The sequence below is a fragment of the Gymnodraco acuticeps genome, unplaced genomic scaffold (genome assembly GCF_902827175.1).
Source record: "Gymnodraco acuticeps unplaced genomic scaffold, fGymAcu1.1, whole genome shotgun sequence".
In the NCBI taxonomy this organism is placed as follows: domain Eukaryota; kingdom Metazoa; phylum Chordata; class Actinopteri; order Perciformes; family Bathydraconidae; genus Gymnodraco; species Gymnodraco acuticeps.
In genome coordinates, this window is record NW_022989982.1 from 1,879,494 (window position 1) to 1,900,808 (window position 21,315).

The 21,315-nt window shown below is 39.2% G+C and overlaps 1 protein-coding gene across 3 annotated transcripts in view; it reads left to right on the forward strand.

The window, feature by feature from the left end:
- The window catches only part of LOC117543597 (guanine nucleotide exchange factor VAV3), an 83,476-nt gene that overhangs the window by 20,896 nt on the left and 41,265 nt on the right, over positions 1-21,315 (forward strand). For all 3 annotated transcript variants that reach the window (XM_034211957.1, XM_034211958.1, XM_034211959.1), the window contains exons 3-10: positions 14,906-14,964; positions 15,105-15,170; positions 17,261-17,369; positions 18,131-18,232; positions 19,368-19,436; positions 19,776-19,879; positions 20,014-20,113; positions 20,400-20,495. In XM_034211957.1, coding sequence (XP_034067848.1) covers positions 14,906-14,964; positions 15,105-15,170; positions 17,261-17,369; positions 18,131-18,232; positions 19,368-19,436; positions 19,776-19,879; positions 20,014-20,113; positions 20,400-20,495 — 705 coding nt within the window. The remainder of the gene's footprint in view (positions 1-14,905; positions 14,965-15,104; positions 15,171-17,260; positions 17,370-18,130; positions 18,233-19,367; positions 19,437-19,775; positions 19,880-20,013; positions 20,114-20,399; positions 20,496-21,315) is intronic.

Here is a 21,315-nt window from a genome sequence, read left to right on the forward strand (position 1 = left end):
TGGTTCATTTACACCAGTACTACAGTTTCATTATCTGTGTATGTGTGTGTGTGTGTGTGTGTGTGTGTAAAGACAACACACTGGCAGATGTGCTGAACCCTCCTCCTCATGCTGTTGGAATCAAAACTACCACCCCTGCTGTGTTTTATTTCTCACCATGGCCTCATGGGGCTAACAAGCCTGTCAAGACCTTTATGTTCTTCTGTTAGCACTCAAGCTTGTGTGTGTGTGAGATCAAGACAATTGGCCTTCCCCTAATTTCCTGAGCTTGTCTCCGTCTTGTCCTGTTAGAGGCTTTATCAAGTACCCACTCTTCCTGCCACTGGACCCTGGAAGTGGAAGTGTGTGAGTGAAATGGACAGGGAGTCTGTGACAGGAAGAAAAAATTGCTCCACTTGGAAAACTGCGTGTGTGTGTGTGAGAGAGAAAGAGAGAGTGTGTGTACATCTGCCCCATACCAGTTCAAAGGGAAACTCCCACTGAGTGTGTAACACATAAACACCACAGGTAGTCCTACAGTGAAAAGATTCAAAAGGAAAATGGTCCTCATTTACAACAATACAAATGGGTTTCTGAGTCATCTCAACGGCTAAAATGAGAGAGAAATTAACCATAATACATCACAAATATATATCTTTTAATGGTTCAATTGTAATTCTTTATAGTTTTCAATTAAATATAGTACCCATAAGGGATTGCATGTTTTTAAACGTTTCATTTACGATGCAGTAGATATATTTACAACACAAGTAGCAAATAGTTACAGTAATTCAGCCTTCAGGGGTCTTAGTGTGAAGGCTTAACTTAGTGTGTAGCTCGTATTGAGGTTACCTGGCTGCGCAGACATGCCAGGTATTTTTAGAGCGCTGCTGAGTCTGGGCCAGCCAGAGAGCACGTGAAGCTAAGCCACCGTGGTCAGGATCAAACACTCTGAAGACGTGCAGGTCTACGAACCAGCCCTCCCTCTCTCTGCCCTACTTTCTGACAGCTTTTTCTCCCCAGCTCCAGTACTGAGTTACCTGGCACTGAAGACCTACATCTCACTGTGACTAAATCATTAAGAATAGGGGACAGGGTGCGTTGATGTATTGGTTTGCAAGGCAGACACTGGCCTGGAAATTTAATTTGTCGACCTGTTTTTATAAGATATGATTCTGTTTGATTCATATAAAAGATAAAACCCCAATCTATCATCAAATAATGTAGACTCTTACAATATGTTTCTATGGGGTGACCTAAAACTGAACTGTTTGAAATGTAACAACAAATTGGATTCCACTGAAATATGTTTCAATATAGCAACGGTTTATTGTCACTGTTATTCTTAGTGTTACTGCGCTGGTGGTGTGCTTTATTATGTCTATGGTCTAAATATTATTTGAGAGGCTTTTTCACCATGGCAAGAAGAAAACATGGGGATTAGGGTTAGACTCAGACTCAGCTTGATATTTGTTTCAGCAGCCTGAATCATATCTCTGTAAATAGAAGCTTGGAAATTACATTGGGTAGCTGAAGAGCCAACAAAAAAAAGATTTATTTGGATAGTGAAAGGTCTCTCACATTAAAGTCAATACAAATCTTCTACAATCAATGTCAAGGGGATTTTGTTACAGACATTTTTTCAGCCAGGTGCAGGGACTTCACTTTAGGAGATGACTTTACCTGGCCAAGAAATAGTCAAGCACTTAACGTACATACAACTGCATTGGTTATTTTTAGACTTTTTCCGGTAGATAGGAGCAAATAATGGTAATATGGAGGTTTAGACGTGCTAATAGGACCATTTTGTAACCTTTGCCACAGCTACTTTTTATGATAGTGATACCAACTGGTATTCCAATGTAAGTCTCAGAAATCAAGCAAATAAATGTATCTACCAGAATGTCAAAGTATTCCTTTAAGACAAGACTCATATCTACCACTTTAGCAGCATGACAGCATACAAAGTAGAGCTTACCCAGGATCCGGTCCTGTTAACCCAAAATAAAAAAATAAAATGTAATACTAACCGCCCTTTAAAAAAGAATATATCTCATATTTTCATAGCGGCTATTGGCAACCTCAAAATTGAAATAGAAAGTATTGGATTTTGAAAAAACAGCATGCAACCTCAGTATGTAGTTCAATCGTATAGTGTTGTTCCTACGCACAGATCACTGTATATGGTTCATTTAGATTCAGAACATAAATTGCCCCACGGTCAAAGTTGTCTTCCAGATGAACAACCCTGCGCTGAGATGGAGTAATGTTTATACTCTGCATGTTTATTTTTACTTTCTTCAGTCCACTATCTCCCAACTGAAATATCAAGTCTTCCTTCGGCACCCGCTGGCTTCATCTAAAAAGGAAGAAAGACGGAGATTGAAGTCCAATCCCTGTCTCTGACACATCTTTAAAATCTTTCTTGTAAATCTTTCATAAGGAGCCAGAGGCAACTTCTGTCGTCTCTCCAATGTATCTGAGCTAAGAGCAACGGATGTGATTTCGCAGGGACATTTATGTTCTTCTGATCTCGCCGAGATGTTTTTCTGTAATGTAAAGATCCTGCAGAAGCCGTTCATGCACAGACCTCTATGTATGTCAACGATGCTTTTTCCAGATGCTCAAGGCTCTTAGGACTATGAGGGGGGTGGGGGTCTTTTCTTCTCGGTATTGCTTCCCAGAGGTGGAGGTGGAGTGGGTGGATGGGCTGTCATTCAAAGTGGGGGCACTTCGAAAAGCTAATCTCCATCCTCCACACTCATCTGATCCCACCTCACAATATACTCACTTCTATGCATTATATAACATCCAAAAATGTGCAGTTTTGCTGAAATCACATGGGCTAATGAGGGGTTAAAAGTTTACATTCATGTAGATTTCCTTGTACGATGTGAGGGTCTAAGGATAGAGGGTGTCGTTTTTCTCATACTGATATTCTGAACAATCTGTGCTGTTGTATTTGCTGTAAAGTGTCTCTACTGTAGGCTATTTTTATTATATGTACAGCACTTCGGCTCGACCAAAAATCGTTTATAAATGTGCTATATAAATAAAACTTGATTTGAGTTGATTTAGATAAATTAATATGGTGGAGAGCTTTGTGGTTTATATATATATAAAGACCTGGTTTATAGAGAACCTACTGATGAGTATTACAGCACTGCAAAATGTATCATTGTCTGGTTGAGTTTATGAGAAATAATCAAATGGTCCCTATATTCTAAGAAGAGAAACAGCCAATAGAAGAGAGTAGAGGTGTATTCACTCAATGGCATAGCAGCTTCAATAGCAAGTCATTGATAACAGATAGACATAATTAGTTTCATTGCAATACACAGGATGTCAGGAGCCTCATGAAATGACTTCTAATGTCTCTCTTAAGACTTGATCTTTAATGGCAGATAATGTGAGTTGCCCATTACAGCTCATGTCTTTGGGGATGTCATGATCAATACTAATCTCTCCATCTGGTCGGAAGTGTAAAAGTCGACATACGGTTTCTTTCTGTGTTGCTGCACAGGTTTGGTCATGTCTATTTCATGTTCCAGACTTAGTCAGAGAAATTGTAGACACAAACTCAGCATGACAACCATCTATAATGATCATATCCCTATACAAGTTTTTCTACATTATCTTACGGAAAGTAGTTCCTAATTGTTCTTGTGTTTAACTAATGTCTAGCAACGTGCCAAATCTCACTCGCCACATGCATACAATTTTATAATAGCCTTCACAGGAAAACAACTAGGTTAGGAAAGGGACATTTCAAAGTTACGTGATATGCAAGGTTTAGGGTTAGGGGGTTATATGTTAAATGTTTTTAGCCCCAAGAAAGATACATTTTGGATTGAAAAATTGAGATAAACGCTTCCATACTTGTTAGTTTCTATATGATATAGAACACATAATTAGATCAACCAAAAGCCCCACTGTTAAGTGAATTATTCTTCAGTTGGTGAAACACAAACAGCTATTGCACGCCTTTTCCCCTATTTAATTCAAAGCTATTATAAATGAATACAACATTCTTCCAAAGTGCCATATTAAATGAAAATAACTGAAGCGAAAGGTCCCTGAGAAACACTACAATGAGACTGCACACAGGCGCATGACTAACGTGCAGAATCTGCACAGTGAGATTGAAACAGTGCGTATTTAATTGTTCATGATTATAATGGCTACTCCTCAGGGTATATGTTAAGATATGTTAACCCACTTATGCCATATATATACGACAAACTGGCTATTTGTGGCCAGAGCTTCAACAGCACAGAAGTGGGAAACACATTGTTGCATTATGGCAGGAGTGAGGCGGATTTGTTAGTCAGCCTCTCTTTGTGCTTCTTCTCGGCTGTTTTGTAGCCAGTTTGGAATATCACTTAAGATTAAATACGTTTGCCATGTACATCAAGAAGATTTCCCCCACTTACTATGTCTTACATCAGAATTTTACACCAAAGAGTTCATCTTTATTTCAGGAAGAGTAGCTTTTTACATATTAGTCCTGCATATTGGATATATTTTAAACCTGATAATAAAACGACCAATAAAGCAGTAGTTGACCTCAAATGTAGAGTGACACTGTCTATACATGGCTTGAGTATTGGACTTCATCATTTACTCTCCAGGCTTTTAATGTCTCGAGGAGACATTATGTTTACCTTTTTTCCCTGGAGATTTGGATTTATGGCACTGTCTCTTTGAGTATTTGTCTGTTATGTCTCTGGACAACACTATAATCCGGCATTGACGGAAGAAAGCAATACAAATGACTGACATGTAAACTACCGTGATGAATAGTGGTGCGAGGTGCAACAAGATGGATAACCCTGCTTCAGCCTTTTGTTTACCGACAGTCAGCGGGGTTGTAAATCATACTAAAGCAGAGCTTAAGATGCAATATGTGCTGTCTGCTGGCCTGAAAACTCCTATGTTTGAGCTTCTGCGGCTCATAAACTGAGATGCACTTTGCTACCTAAAGTTTTATCTTAAGATATTAGACAGGGTTATTTGTCCTTATTTGAGCAGGTGGTCTAAGTGAGAGGGATTTATATAATGTGGAGAGCAGAGCAGCATTTCTTCACTCTGCTAGGTGTAGTGTCCCTAGAGAGCTGCTCAGTGCTGACTCTCCTGAGCCCACAGACCTGCTGGCTTTTCTCTCCTCCTAACGACTTGATTACACTCACCTGGGGTCCCGGGTGTACTCAGCTGCAGTACAATCCACCTGAGCTTTGAAAATAATTAATTCATGAAGTCTTCCACTGTGGGACACAATTAACTATTTCAATACTTTATCTTTTGAATATTATTTTAATATAACATCATACAGTGAGTTTATAATTAAAGATGTATTCATTACAATTTAAACAATTTTGCCTTCAATTAATGTTAAGGCTGCTGAAATAACTGCCTTGTTTAGCAAGAGTTTTTTAAACAGTCATTATTCCGCTATTTTTTACCTTTTTTGTTGTTGAAGTCATCTAAAAATAGTAATACATACTTTACCATTTAGTACAAACAGAACATTTTTAAATACATGTCCTGGAAAAATCAGTGATCTTATGTCATTTCAAATGTTACATTTGAAAATGTAAAAGTTTATCGTTTGTAATTCTATTATAATAATAATTCGAATATAATAATTATAGTTGTTAGCTCTTTGTGAAGCTGCTGCTGAACCCTGTTTCTTTGTTTTTGCTACTTGAATTTCCTTTATGCATTGCACTGTGGGACTATATATTCCCCCAGCAACACACTACTGAATCAAGCACATTTACTACAGATATTCCCACCTTTGAGTATTCTTAAGTTTTATCACTTTCCTGTGTGAACACAACATACTCAAAGCCTGCCTTGATGTAGATGTTGGCCACAGCTTCTGTATTTCCTCTCTCTGATGCCATGTTGTAGTAAATCTTCTTTACAGCATTTGGTTGTCCCCTATTGCATCCTAAAGTCCCACAGGGTGAGAGAGGGAAGACTAAAAGTGTGTGGGGGTCCATGACTGACTGATCAAAGGAAAAGAAAGAAAAAATAATCCTGAGGAATGTCCATATGGATTTTCACTGACTGCCTTAGGACATCGTTTACAACGGGGACATCCCACTCAAACTTGCTCTTACACTCTGTTACAGTTTTGGCGAGTCTTTTAAGTCTTGGCTCCCCAAATGAGTCTACAAGGAGCTGACATCTGTGGCTTTTAAACAGCATCCTGATAACTTTACTACAGCAGTTGCAGAAGGACTCTTAAAGGCAGAGTTTATATTTTAGAGCTGAAACACCCCTCTGGGAGACTACTTTTCCCCGTTTGGTTCATTTCATCCTCAGTTAACTGCGGGATAATGTTTCAGCGGTGAGGGAATGAGATCGTCATGTCAATGTGATGAAACAATGGAGATTGCGTTGTCGATTGGTTAGGGAGTGGGTGGAGGGATGAGGTTATGTCTTTAGCATGGCTGCGACAATTGGTTCAATGATAATAACAGCAGTGAACACAAAAGCAAGAAGCTGCGACTGAGTGGATGATTCTCCGCAGTGATCAGCGGACTGAAGGGAAGATCTGTAATGTCTTGAGGTTTTACAAGCACATAGACATTTGGAAGTTATAAACAGATGCTTTTCATTGTGTGAAAATCATTAAGTAGGCTGCAATTTAGAATAAAGAATGGAAGAGGAAAATCAATAATCCAACCATTTCCTTTCTAAAAGTATCAAACTACACAATCACAATTTCACCATTCAATTGAAAGCCTGTAAAGTGCTTGCATGAGACTAATGTGATGTGTAATCAGCCACCGTTTTGTATTTTCTCCCAGTTTGCTCTTCACTTTTTCTCTCCAGAAAGCAACTCATAAACTGTTCTTGGACTCGTGTTGAGATTATAAACAACACAAAGGCTGTTTCAAACTTCGCAGGTGTCGAAAATGACTCTACGTTGGATTACATTGTAGGAATTGAAGGATCTAATGTTTTCTTTTGGAAGACCTATACTCGTACCAAAAGTCGGAATCCCTCTGCTGCTTTGTTTAGGGCTGCAACTACCTATCGATTGGTCTATAATATGCCATGACATTTGTGAAAAACGGCCATAACAATCCTGTTAAGCCCAAGGTCATGCCATTAAATTGCCTGATTTATCCTACAAATGCTCCAAAACATGATAAAAAACATTTCTATTCACAAACGATGGAAATAAGACCGAAACCCTAACAAAAAAGAGCCCTTTGGCATTGCAGTTTTTTGAAGAACAAATAAAATACAAAGAAAGTCCTCTTATACCCGAAGTTAAATCCTATATATGCCATCTATAAAGCATCTTTCTCCTTGTCTGTGCATCAGAGTGTTACGAGAGTGTTGGTACAGTATGAATGCTGGTCCGATGTCAGCAGCCTGCTGAATCACACAGTGTGAAATTCAGCTGGAGTTACCTCACCTGTCAGTGAGGTGAGGATTTTTCAGATGAGATGTGTTCAAGGCCTGGCGCTGGGTGGGAACATCAGTATGCTGCTGTGTGGTTGTGTGTCTTCACTGTGTGTAAAATAAAAGATGCAAGCGGGGGTAATAGGCTAGTCTCTGCCCTAGAATGTGAACATAAAACATTCAGGGAGCCAAGGAGCAAGGGATCCGCTTTAATTACTGGGGAGGGTGGGAATATGTGTGTGTGTGTGTGTGTGTGTGTGTGTGTGTGTGTGTGTGTGTGTGTGTGTGTGTGTGTGTGTGTGTTTATCCTGAGGGGCTGCAGTGGAGGTTGATGTGATTTACCTGGACAGCAATGATGTCCTTGCTCTCGACCTTACCCTGTTGAGATGCAGTTATTATAGTAGGATAGAGGATCATAGTCAAATGTAAAGCATACCCTGGTGTTAACAGCAAAGCACTGATCTGAAATATGGTTCAAGAGATTGAGTCAGAGGACTGGGAGTGTCTCCTTTTGGGACAGATTGTGTTCCAAAGCTTGTGCTGGAACACCAGTTATAGTATACATCTCAACAGCTGGTCTGAATGCACAAAAACGTTTTCTTATGGTTGTATTTTGTGGCACATTTTACTGTATGTTTTATTAATATGCAAGTTCTGCTGTGTTATACATAAAGAAACCCACATGGAACACTGCTTGTATAGTGTCATATATTATCTGCAGTTTACAAAGAATAATGGTGACATATTTAAAGGGGCCCTGTTATGCTCATTTTCAGGTTTCATATTTGTATGTAATGTCTCTACTGGGACATGTCTCCATGCTTTAATGTTCAAAAAACTCTTTATTTTTCTCATACTACCTGTGCTGCAGCACCTCTTTTCACCCTGGGCTCTGAAACCAGAGCCCAGTCTAAAAAGATAAATTCGGCCCCTTTAAAAATGTGTTGCTGTTTTTGAAACAATATACATATATTTGATTTGTCATATGACACCATAAATACAGATCAATGACAACATTCATTACTTTAAAAGGAATGATTAAAGAACCTTGTGGACGTATTGCTTGTCATATATTCCTTGAGTCTGTTTTTTCCAATCCACATTTAAATATGAGCACGGCGGCTCCATTTTTATTTTACTCTGGGGTGAAAAGTTCCATTTGCGGTCAGAGGGCCAAAACCCAGAGAGAAAGATTTGTATGGGAAGGGATTGAGGTAAAGCTCTGCTCTCTTTACCATTTGCTCGACTGTGGAGTTAATACAGCAAATGATGCAGGCAATGAAGACTGAGGGGAAAATGGCAAACGTGTGTCGCCTTCCAATCGGCTCCACGTCTCTATAGCCAAACACACTAATTATGTATTATGGGCGTTAATGAGCCGTGGCACTGATTGCCAAACATTAGCTATAGTCTCCCTCTCTGAGCCAATCGGGCTTTTATTGGCTCCTCTCTGTGTGGATTGAGTTTTATACACCGGCTGCATCTATCAAATACTCACACATACATACACACATTAAAATGCCCAAATAACAATTACCAATCTGACGTACAACACACAGGAAACAGGCTGAAGTCAATTACACCCACACGTGTTCTATACCAGACTGGTTGTATTTGCTCTCTCTCAGTTTGTATTTTGTCTGCAAATGTTGTGGTTTTTTTTATGTGAATTTAACATTCATTGTTTGCCACTAGGCACAGTAACAGAGAAAGAGAGGAGGCTGTTAAATATTCACATGTCCTTTCGTCACAGACAGTTTCAACAGCAAAATGCTTGATGTGAAAAGAGTGTGAGAGAAGACCCTTTCAGCTTTCTCCCTTTCAAAAACCTACAAACACCATTTTGCTGACTTCCTTTCCTGCTTTTTTCATAAATGTTTTATCACGCACAGCCTGCAAAAATTAAATACAGTGGCACTAAACGGTTAATGAACATTTGGAAAACTTGATTGATGTACACATGCAAAGAAAAGTCATTAACCCATGAGAGAAAGTGGTCTTTTTTTCTAATTCGAAACTGCTCTCAAGCATCAGGTGGAAAATCAGGTGGTCAGTTAGGGCTGCAGATGATGCTAACACAAACTGAACGTGCTCTCACACCTGCCTGTTGGTGTGGGCGGATCAACCCCCCCAAGTGTTTTGCTCCTGGTTAATGTCATTGTTAATGTGGTGGTGAAAAATAACCTTACAGCAAACAGCTGATCCCTGGTCAGCCTCAGTTGAATAGCCACAGCTGCTTTCATGTGAAACTCCAAGTGGTTCAAAATATATGAGGAGAGATGAAGTAACCAGATATTTCTTGGTCTTATTAAGTTATTATTTATGATAAAGTTGCATGTATTGTGTGTAAAATAGCACTGATTGACTATTTGCTGAAGCGTTAATCAGAATTCTGGGTTATTTGTGGTAAAGACTGCAGTTTAAATTACTTAATTGCTTTTTTATTTACAGTACAAACTGTCCCCAACATAGCAATACAGCTAATTGGGTCTTGATTTTGTTTTCATCTGAAACGCTGTCGTTAAGCACCATTTTAAACACTTATTTCAGAAGTGGGTAGGTGACCTCAATTACATTCTTCAAACAGGAATAAAACGTTCTGTTTCTTGGTTTGCAATGCAGCGCCGCAGAAAGGAGGAATGAAAGCGGATTGCAGAAAACTGGGACAGTGTGCTTTGATTTTGTGTGAAGACTGTTGGCATGGCATACATCTAAAAGGCATCACTGGTTTTCGTTGAGAGAAAGTGAATGATGTTTTCGAAGAGATAAAGAAGCAGTCATGTATGGCTTTGAAAGGCAATAGTAGATATTGGAAATGGTTTTTGTTTGCTTCCTGAGGGTAGGGTTAGGTTATATAATTGATCTCTCTGTGAAACCAGTCAACTTTGATCCAGTTTCCATTTAAAATCAGATCAAAGGTTTTGCATTGTGACAATATTGAGCATTTTAGGTACAGTATATGACCTGGAATTAAAAGGTGTATTCTATAGTTTAATCACACATGCCAAAACATGACATTATAACTAAATTGCTGCAATGTTCTACTTCAACATACTCTGTCTATCAATGCTGAAGTATACACTTATAGTTTGAAGAGATTATTTTTGTTGAAATCTATTGAAAGCAGACAGTGCCTCTGACATGCCCCTGTATCCAAGCACACACACACACACACACACACACACACACACACACACACACACACACACACACACACACACACACACACACACACACACACACACACACACACACACACACACACACACACACACACACACACACACACACACACACACACACACACACACACACACACACCTTCTGTGTAGCCACATCCCTCGTCTTACATTAATTGCTGCACTGTAAATCAGATCCGGCAGTGCAGGTTTATTCGCCTCCATCAGAGGATCAGTGCCCCCTGCATCAGCACTCAAACGCTACAAGGCTGCGCACACATTGGACACCAAAGCTAATGCATGACCTTTGAGCTTATTCATTTGGAAGGCGGCTTATCGTATCCTTTTTTTTCTCGCTAAAGTTATTTCCTTTGTGGTCATTTTTGTATTACAGTTTTTCTCGATTGCTAACACACTTTTTTTTTTTAATTGCTCAGTTTCTCAGAACACTAAACACAATTCACAAAACCACACACCCAAAGTGCAAAACACCTAATTGCTCCTGCTAAATGAAGAACTGCACTCAAAACTACATAAACACTTACCAAATGCAAACTTTAGCACCAAATATAACACACTTCATTCATAACACTAGATGGTTTGACCACCCAGCTACACACTGCTGAGCATCATCTAAAGCACTTTCACCTGTTCTGGGCTGTGCTCTGTACATAGAGGTTTCCGCAGAGAAAGACTGCTTGAGTTTACAGAAATACATTAAATTAAGAAATACAAATGTGTTGTTGAAAAAAATCACATTGTATTCAAAGATAACATTGTGCAACATGCATCTCAGCACATAGCTACTCTGCTTCGGATCTCTCTAAGTGTGATGGCATTGTTTGCTAAAACCCAGTTTGTAACTGCTGCTTCCTGCGCCTCATTGAACATCCTTGGCATTCCACCTCTTTTTTTCTCAGTCCTTCAGATAAACAACAAAGATATAGTGGTCGGTCAGTGTCTGTGTTGCATAAAAGTAAGTTTACCACAGTACATTTAGCAGGATTTGTGTACAGTTATAGTATGCAACATGTCAACAATTTGCTGTCCTGGCTCCAGGATGGTGGAATGAGCTCCCCATTGACATCAGGACGGCAGATAGTTTGCTCATCTTCCGGCGCAAACTGAAAACTCATCTCTTTCGACTCCACTTCGAGCGTTAGAACGATTAACGAAGCACTTTTATACTAATAAAGGACTGGATTACCTAAAGCCAGTTGAGTAGCACTTGAAATGTTTGGCTCTATGAAACCTGATATACTTATATGATTCTGTTTTCTTCAAGGTTGTGTCTTCCTGGTCGAATGTACTTATTGTAAGTCGCTTTGGACAAAAGCGTCAGCTAAATGCAATGTAATGTAATGTAATGTAACAATTCAATTACAGTAATGAAGTAAATACGTTTCACACAACAGATATAAGCACTAATATATCATGAGAGTATTCTTCTTTGTCTACGTCCTCTCCCTCCAGCTCTACCTCTACCTCTCATTCTTCCTCCTCCTCTCACTCTCAGCCCAGCCCTTCCTCTTCCTCTTGCTTCCATGTTGGCTTCCATTGTTGCTGTAAGAAAATACTCACCTGTGGTCTTTTTATAGTGCCAACATCCTGATTGATGAGCCAACAATTATGCTACCAGGTGTTTGGTCAGGTGGAACGTGTTTCTTGACCATTGGTCCATGTGTGAGGCATTTTGAATATCAGTGTTATGTATGTGCTAACACGTGACTTTATGTCAGATTCATGTGTCTTACGTGGAGAAACGTGTGCAGTGGTTTGCAAAAAGTGCCATGTTGATTTGCAAATTGTGTGAAAAGCTGAAAATGTGTTTAGAGTTTTGGAGATTTGAGCCGATGTTTTGCTCTTTGAGTGTCAGTTAAAATAATTGTGCTTCATGTAAAATGTTAGTGTGTTAGCAATCGAGAAAAACTGTAACCGTGCAAACAGCTGATGGTTGCTGTGAGTCTTCAGAGACTCCGCTTGGCTGTGTGCAGATGGTCAGTTCTGTTATGAGTGAGAGTGACTCATGTATTCACTGAAGCCAAAAAGCACAACTTTACATGACTCGTCCTCGGGATTCGCCTGCCAGCTAGAACTGGAAAGCCTCCAAAGCTGTGTTCATCGCAGTGAATCTCCAGCTCTGCACATGCTGTACCTACCAACTGGCCTCCGGATGCCATGCCCTTCATTTATTATTGTAAGGTGATTTCAGCTCTGTCTGGTAACTGTTAGGATTTATAATTGGAAAAATGCCTTTGAGTTTTAGAGGATGCGTTAAATCATCTCATGTCATATCAGTCTGGGTTGCAAAACTGACATGGATGAATTGTAATTGTAAAAGAACACAATACAAGAATATTTTTGAATTTACACATTGTTCTTCCTTGTGGTACCTGGCAGTTTGATCTGAGATTTGGGTTAGAAGCAGCTGTTGTAGCCTGAAGCAGAGATAAGAAGCAGGCTACACTTCCTTCCAACTCCACATTCCAAGATTTCTTTGATTTTTAAACTTATAGTCTTCAGCCCCAACCAATACTGACTGAAGTCTTGCCTCATCACTTGTTCAACACAAACTACAGACAATCTATAGAAGCACTTCAAAACACCTGTTAACAGACTGCAGCAAGTGCTTTCCCTGTTGTTGCTCTTGGGCTTCTTACAGACTGCCTTTTCTTATTGGTGGATGTTCTTGGGGCTGTAGTGAGTCCTGCAGACATTGCTTAGGGCTTAAATAATGTTACGACCTCCTGTATTGGGGTAAAAAAGACCTGTGATCTGTCTCTTATTTTTATGAAAGTCTCAAACAAGATGTGTCATGATGTATAATTCCGCTATATGATCTGTAAGAGTGACTAATATGTACATGATTGCAGGTGTTAAACATTAGTGCTACCTGCGCTCATGATGTGTAATCACTGCTGCTGAGCTCCATTTAGCTGTCTCTCAAACACAGCTGGGCACCCTCCCACTGTTCAGCTTCTCACCACTAATATTCCCTTTGATCAGAGCTACTGCTGATACACTCAGCTTGGATTTCCGTGTCATGTTGTTATTAATGCGCTGCTGCGTATGACCAGTCGACTATGATGATAAAATGCATCAACAAAGTCAAACTCTGACAGATTTATTAGAATATCAATCAGCGTCATCCACCTTCTATTTGATGGATGTGACAAGTTTGCTCATCTGTCTTTAAGTCAGTTGTTTAAAACTCTAAAACGGCTTGATTCTTTTTTATTTTAGCAGGCTGCATAGGACAAACGTTCATTTTCATTTAGTGAAGTTACAATATTGGTACCAGTTGTGCGCGGTATTACATGTATTGCTTAAACGGGTACTGCAGTAACATGTTTCTGCCTTTTCTCTGTCCTTTGTGTTCACCTCTTGTTTCTATTTACTGCTGGGGGGAGGGAAAGGCCAGTTTTGTGATCAGTATTGATCTGTGAAAGCATATGCTCCAGGCCAGATGTGTCTACTGTTACATCTGTAATGGGGGTGTGTGATAAGAGCTCGAGGGCATGTTTTTATCGGCCCATCTTGGCATTATATCAGTGGACAGATGACTCACAAGATATGGTTTGTGTGCCGTTTGTCAGGTTGCAAAACATTGTGAATGACAAGGGCTCCCTGTGGAGCTTTGACTCAGATAGTAAAACTGTATCGTTCATTCTGCAGACCAGTTCAAACAGTGATTAGTCAAGCAGGTCACACGCAAACACGCAGAGAGGGTCAAGGGCACTGGCAGGAGTGAGCACAGCAGCGTGAAATTACATGTCATACTAATAGCAATCATGTCAGTCCACGAAAGCATGTGGTTAACTTCACAGCACGATCAATTACAAATCAGTTCATGTGAGGGCTCTGCTGCTACTGTACGCTACTGTAACTGTTGACTGTGCGTCTAATAAGTCATTCTTCTGAGCAGAGACAACAGTTTCCCTCCATATTTAACAATTTGTTAATTTGTGGTAGTTGAGATTATTCCAAAATGTGCCCCATTGGAATGTTAAACCCACCAAACCAATGCTGTATTATAATATATTTAAATTCCTTATTATTGCAGAATATAAATTGGCTGGTGTGACCTTATTAGCTCTCTCATGTAATGTAACTGTGTGCCTGTTATTGCACACAAATAAATAAAACATTTAAACATGAGCGGTGTTGTCCGTTTGAGAATGCTGCCCTCGTGTGTCTTATCTTAGAATTGCAGCACCACAAGATAAACTATAAACCACATTAAGTCATACATCCTGCTTTTCAGACTATATGTGTTCTCTAAATTGTAAAAAAATAATGATTATATCCTTTTTTTTCCATTGCAGGTTATGGACACACTATCAAAACTTTCCCAAACAGCGATTACACAACAAACTGGAATCAGGTATGTTGGAGTGAAATGACCCAAACACAATAAAATGTGCCACAATAATTCAGTATTATATGACACAATCTACAGTACTAGCAGGGTGTATAATAATTATATTTGAAGATTGACAGTATGCTCCCTATTTCCCTTCAAAGGCCTTTCCCATCGGAGGAGAGTGTTCAAGATGAGGATATCTACAACCACCTGGAGGACCTTATAGAGTATGTTCCATCTCCTCTCATATACACACACTACAGGTTGTTGTGGGCGCGGGCATCATTTGTTCCCTGGTTGTTGACTGGAAGGCAGCCACCGCCTCCGAGGCTTTGAACATCAGCTCCCCCCACTCTTTTCTCAGTTAACCACAAGTTGTGTGGGCTTCATGTTTTTTATTTAGCTTGTTTTCACACCTTGTTTCCCACCCACTTATGAAAGTGTTGCAGGTTTTAATAACAAATGGTTTCACTTCTTCAAATACTCTTAAAGACAGGTTGAGCTTGATCTCAAATTACCTGAGGAAATCACTGATATGGTTTGGTTTTTCTACTGAAATGTAAGCTAGGGGTTTTGCACTAAACATGTGTTGATAGCTAACCATTTTCTGATCTGAATTAATTTATAAAAAACAACAAATCATGCATTTTTCAACCTTGAAGAGGGAACAAGGAACATGATCGGCCTACAAAGCCCCTGGTGCATCAATAACATCTGTATCTAAAATATATTTCTTAGACTGAAACTGTCAGTATGCACACATTATATATATATTTTCCACGTTTTAATTTCTCAAATGTTTATGTGGTCAAACAGAGTTATCTACTATTGATTAAGAAGGGTTCTTATTTGTCTACTGTGTTGGTCTTCAGTAACTTCCTAGATCTTAGCAGAAACCATTAACCAATTAGGAAATGGTGTTGGCGGTCGAGCTACTGTAACTTGTGTAAGTCAGTGGAGACAGATAATCTTACAGTGGAAATGCTATTGGGGAGCCTCACTCTGACACAGAGCTGGTCTATGTTTAGTGCTGACAGCTCCTAGCAGAAAGCAGCCCACTATTAGTGACAGAGGAAAACAGCGGTCTGACAGCAGCCGGCAGTGGATGAGAGGTGGAAGTGGCACCCTGGATCACACTGAACAGAGCCGTGTTCACCTCTCAACTCCCATCTGCTCAGTGTTCAGCAGCAAATGTACAGAAACATACACATTTATCCAACAGGAGAACTTCAATTCCACCTTTAACCACTTAGAGACAACTGTCTGAACTATAATCACTTTCAAAAATAAGGACCCAGGTTTTAGGCCAGTTATGTGTTTAACAATTACATATTCTTAAACATCTGTGAATTATCTGACATGCTTCTTGATCTGCCATTGTCTTAATTCACTTTGATGCAACAGCAGGCCAAGGTACCAGATGCTTCTTGATCTCTTGAGAAAATCTAATTATTTAGTATATGCATTCATTTGACCTAAGCTCTGTTAACGTCCTACAGTGGGATGAGCAGGAAGAAAATCTAAAATACGGTGAAATAACCCAAATGAAACTTGTTACACATATGGAAACAAAAATACAGCATTCTATCTTTGTACCACATACAATACATGCCAATAACAAGGTGTATAAAACAGAGGGGGGATACAGTTATATTTAGATTGACAGAATGACAGAATATGGAATATAATGCATTTTTGGAAAAATAAAACCCAAAAATATAAACCCAAAGTATAAAAGTATGAACTAGAAATTGAGCATGATATCTCCCCTTGAATCCTCCCCCTCACCTCTCCATTCTCATTCTTCACCCTATTATAAATTAAAAAAACACGCTTAAAATTGCTTTATATGCCCTGGTTGGAGAGTGTGTCACACACACACACACACACACACACACACACACACACACACACACACACACACACACACACACACACACACACACACACACACACACACACACACACCCACACACACACACACACACACACACACACACACACACACATTAGCCCAGATGCTAAGTTACAGTAATTGGCCTGTTGCGTCACACATAACACTATTTGCTTGTGAGTGTGTGTCCATGTGTGTTTCTGAACCACTTTCACACCCTTTGATTAAGTTTTGTCCCTAGCTAACACGATTTATAAAAAATCCATTTCTGTAAAACCACAACTGTGTGTGTGTTTTAGTTTGTACCTTTAATGTGGCTGTCACGAGGAGTAAAACCATTACCCGCTCACTGTAACCCTCAGGATCAAACAGCTGTGTGATGTAAAGAAATGTCAGTAACATATTCTGTCTTATGTGCTGCAGTGAGAACGGGGTGGAGGATGAGGAGGATTTGTACGACTGTGTGTATGAGGATGAAGATGGAGGAGAGATCTATGAAGATCTGATGAAGACAGAGGCCATCGCTCCCCCGGTTAGTCCTCTTCTCATTAACTTCAATAACTTCTTTACCATACCTCATTAATACAAACTGACTTTGTTTGGCACATTCAGTCACTATATGCCTTAAATAAGTAGTATTACATTTACGTTACTTATTTGCTTTCTTCGCAATAGATAACAAGTTTGAAACCATTCTCATTTGTGTCTGTTAACTTTATGAAGCTATAGAAAGCAACCAGTTAGCTAGCATGACAAATACATCTGGATTTGTATCATTTTGCAGGAAGAAGCAGTCTTTTAAGTTAGATTGATGGGTCTAAGGCAACAATTAAGTTAACTGAGAACTTTTTAGATTTTCTTTTAGCTTATTCAAAAAGGGTGACAGAACATCCAAATGTGAGTGGACAGTAACACACACCCATCTGTGTTAAGCTAAGCTAATTGGCTGCTAGCTGTGGCTACATTGATCTTGTGTCAAGTGTTTGAAATTGCCTTATGGCTCAATACCAACTTGATCAACATTTTCTTTTTTGTGAAAGTTAAAAAGAAATGAATTTAATTAATTTGTGTACTAAAATTACAAATGCTCTGTTCATAAAATATGATGATACCTCACTTTTATCATATTTGGCAGACAATCGAGCTAGCATGTGCAACTCTGACCTTGCTCAAAGGGTTGCACAGACTACATCTGGTTGAAGACTCAACAGTTTGTCAGCCCACAGCGTTGACACATAGTAACAGTCCTGTGTGTGTTTGTGTGTGTGTGTGTGTGTGTGTCCGTGTGTGTAGGCGTTCCAGAAGCAAGCAGAGACTGACATCAGGAGCTGCTGTTTGTCAGAGATCAAGCAGACAGAGGAGAAGTACACCGAGACCCTGGAGTCTATAGAGAAGGTACTGACTTACTAAGTATATTCTTCCCAACAACGTAGTACGAAATCATATCCATTCTGTTATCCACTGATTTTCCATGAAGACTTGTGATTTTGGGCATATTATAAGTGGGTTCCAACCTTTTCAGGTGTTTGTGTGACCATTTCTGTGAGTTGAGAGACGTTTAAGTATAGTTTTTTATTCCAGATTGATTATTTCAATGAATCATAGAGGTTTGAAGGAGCACAATATACAGAAATTGTTTGGTTGAAAAAAGTTATAAATTGTAAATGATAATTGTTAATTCCCTTAGATTTAGCCTCTACACCTGGAAAACACCTGGCCTAGTTTGACCAAGTCGGTACATTTATATGTAAACTGTGACTGTGGTGTATTTAGAAGTGTAAAGTATAAGAGTGACAAGTCTCTGTGAGCCCACACTCAACTACACTGGCTCAAAAATAAAAGTTAACTTGGATTTCCTTGCTCTGAAAGGATGACAGAAGCACTAGAATTCAATTTGGCCTTCTTATCTCTTTCCGTCTGAGAACTGTGAAACTCACTGACTGTAATTTGAGGTATAATGGAAAAAATAATGACTAGTGTAACAAATCTGTAATCCCAGAGAGAAAAAAGGGAAACAATATATTTTTATTTGGGAAATTACGAGCGGGTAATGAGTATTTCCAGCGCTGCTTTCAACCAAACTATGAGAAAAGCTCTTTTGTCGTGGATGTTTTCCACCTGACGCTGCACTTTTAGAGGACTGTGGGAGGCCCGCCGTCTCTCGCCCCTCAGCCACAGCTACTTGTCTTCTACCTCTTGTGTACGTTCACGTCTGGAAAAAGCCTTGCCTGCTCTCCCAGAGGAATACTCAGTAGATGACTTTCAATATGAAGTGGCTGGTGGAGTTTGTGCTCGCACGCTCCTTTGAGATGTAGAGGTGACTATTCGGCGGGAGTAGTCTGAGAGGAAATCATTAAATTGCAAACTCTGAAAATGAGATTATTGTCGTGACCCAGACAGTCCTGCTTGTTTTTGCTGACTGCCGCAACTTGGCCCCATAATGTAATAGCTTCTCGCAAAATGACTTTCCCACTCGTAGTCTGCAGGGGACGAGCCTCATTCTCTTATGTTCTCTCTCCCTCTGCTGCAGCACTTTATGACACCCCTCACAATGTTCCTATCCATGGTCGAGATGGAAAAGGTGTTTGTGAATATCCCGGTAAGTCTTTAAAGTGTAATGATCCCACTGGGTGGTCAACTAAAGGACACACAATTCTTTATTGAAGGGCTATATCACAGTAGGAAAAATAGAGGCTTGAAAACAACATTAAGGAATTTCACTGTTGATTTGTTCATGGCATTTTATTTCTAAAAAACACCACTAAATGTCTGATAAGTTTTAATATTCTCTACTAATATACTATTACATTTGTAACATGATTAAGAGTCTGCAGACATGCTAACTGCTCTGTGAGGAAATGCTTAATTAAATTGAATTTCTAGACTATAGCCCTGTAAGTAACTGATATGTCATGCAGATCACTTTTTTTGGTTTCAGGAACTGGTTAAAGTTCACAAAGGTTTACTGGTGGAAATCCAAGACTCAGTCCACCACAGAAGTGCCCAGAACCTCCACCAGATCTTCATCACTTTTAAAGAGAGGTACACTATGGACTTTGTAACCATAAGCCATTTACATTTCTGTAATACTGTTAGAATAAATGATGCATTTGTGAGTCATTATATACAGTCCTTGACTCCAAGTCGCCTCACTACATGTGTTTAACCTGTTCTAGGCTGTTGATCTATGGGAAATACTGCAGCCACGTGGAAACAGCCATCATTTGTCTGGATGACATCTGCAAAGAAAGGGAGGACGTACGCATGAAGCTAGAGGTAAAACGTCTTTACTGTCAGTAAATGGTTATTTAGAGCCACATTTTGACAACTGTTCATCATGTCACAATAATCAGATAATGCCCTCAAGTGTTCACCTGAGGCACTGCGGGTGATTTATGACCGCATACAAACTGTTCTATCATTTCAACTCTTTTCTTTATGGAGAGTCCCATTCTTTTTCTGACTAATTCTGAGGTTACACACGCTATGCACTGTCATGGGCTTGTTCTCTTTATAGGATGTTTCATTTGTAAGATTTGCTTTCTTTGTTGTGTTCCTACAGGAGTGTTCAAAGAGAGCTAACTACGGCAAGTTCACACTGAGGGATCTGCTTGTGGTTCCCATGCAGCGAGTCTTAAAGTATCACCTCCTCCTGCAGGTATAGTACTTCAACATTTCCTCTGTAATATTTATACTTTAATCATAAAGTTATACGAATATGCTATAAAGCCGTAGCCTTTAGTGTTTGAAACAAGGTAGCTCTCTTTCTCTCTCTTTTTCTGCACAAACCTTTGAAACCATACTAATCTATGAATACTGAGCCTTACTTACTAATAACATAACTTAGTGTAATTTAAAGAATAATGAAATCAAAGCACACAATATGACTTTTATGTCTGTGGAACATAACAAGTGTTATTTAAAAAAAACAACTTTGAATTGTATATATATTCTGCTATTCATAGGCATAGACTTCCAAACTAAAAAGTAGACTTTTATTTTTACAGTGTTATTTTTTTTATTTTAGTTTATTTTCTCTTCACTATATATGTAAAGCGTCTTTGAGCACCTGTAAAAGCGCTAACAAATTAAATCTATTATTATTATTTCAAATATAAATATGTGCTAATATCACTCTGATTATGTACTATTTATTCCTCAATAACATATGAAAACATTTATATAAAAAATGCTTTCCTCCCATAATGTACTGAAGAGACATTTTTATTACCTTTTACTTATTAACAATTTGTTTTACCTCCACCTCTGTGCATACAGCCATATCATGGCAATCACTGTCTTTGGGATCAAAGCTGGACCGAAAGTTAAAAATCTTCACTGACTTTACAGATGACTGTCAGTGAGTGACACAGCCCCATTAGGGAGATTGTGTTCATCAAAGCCTCGTCCATTCTTAATCAGGCTTTATGAGCAACTGGACTTTGTGTCACTGGGTGGAGCTGTTGCCCATGTTTGGA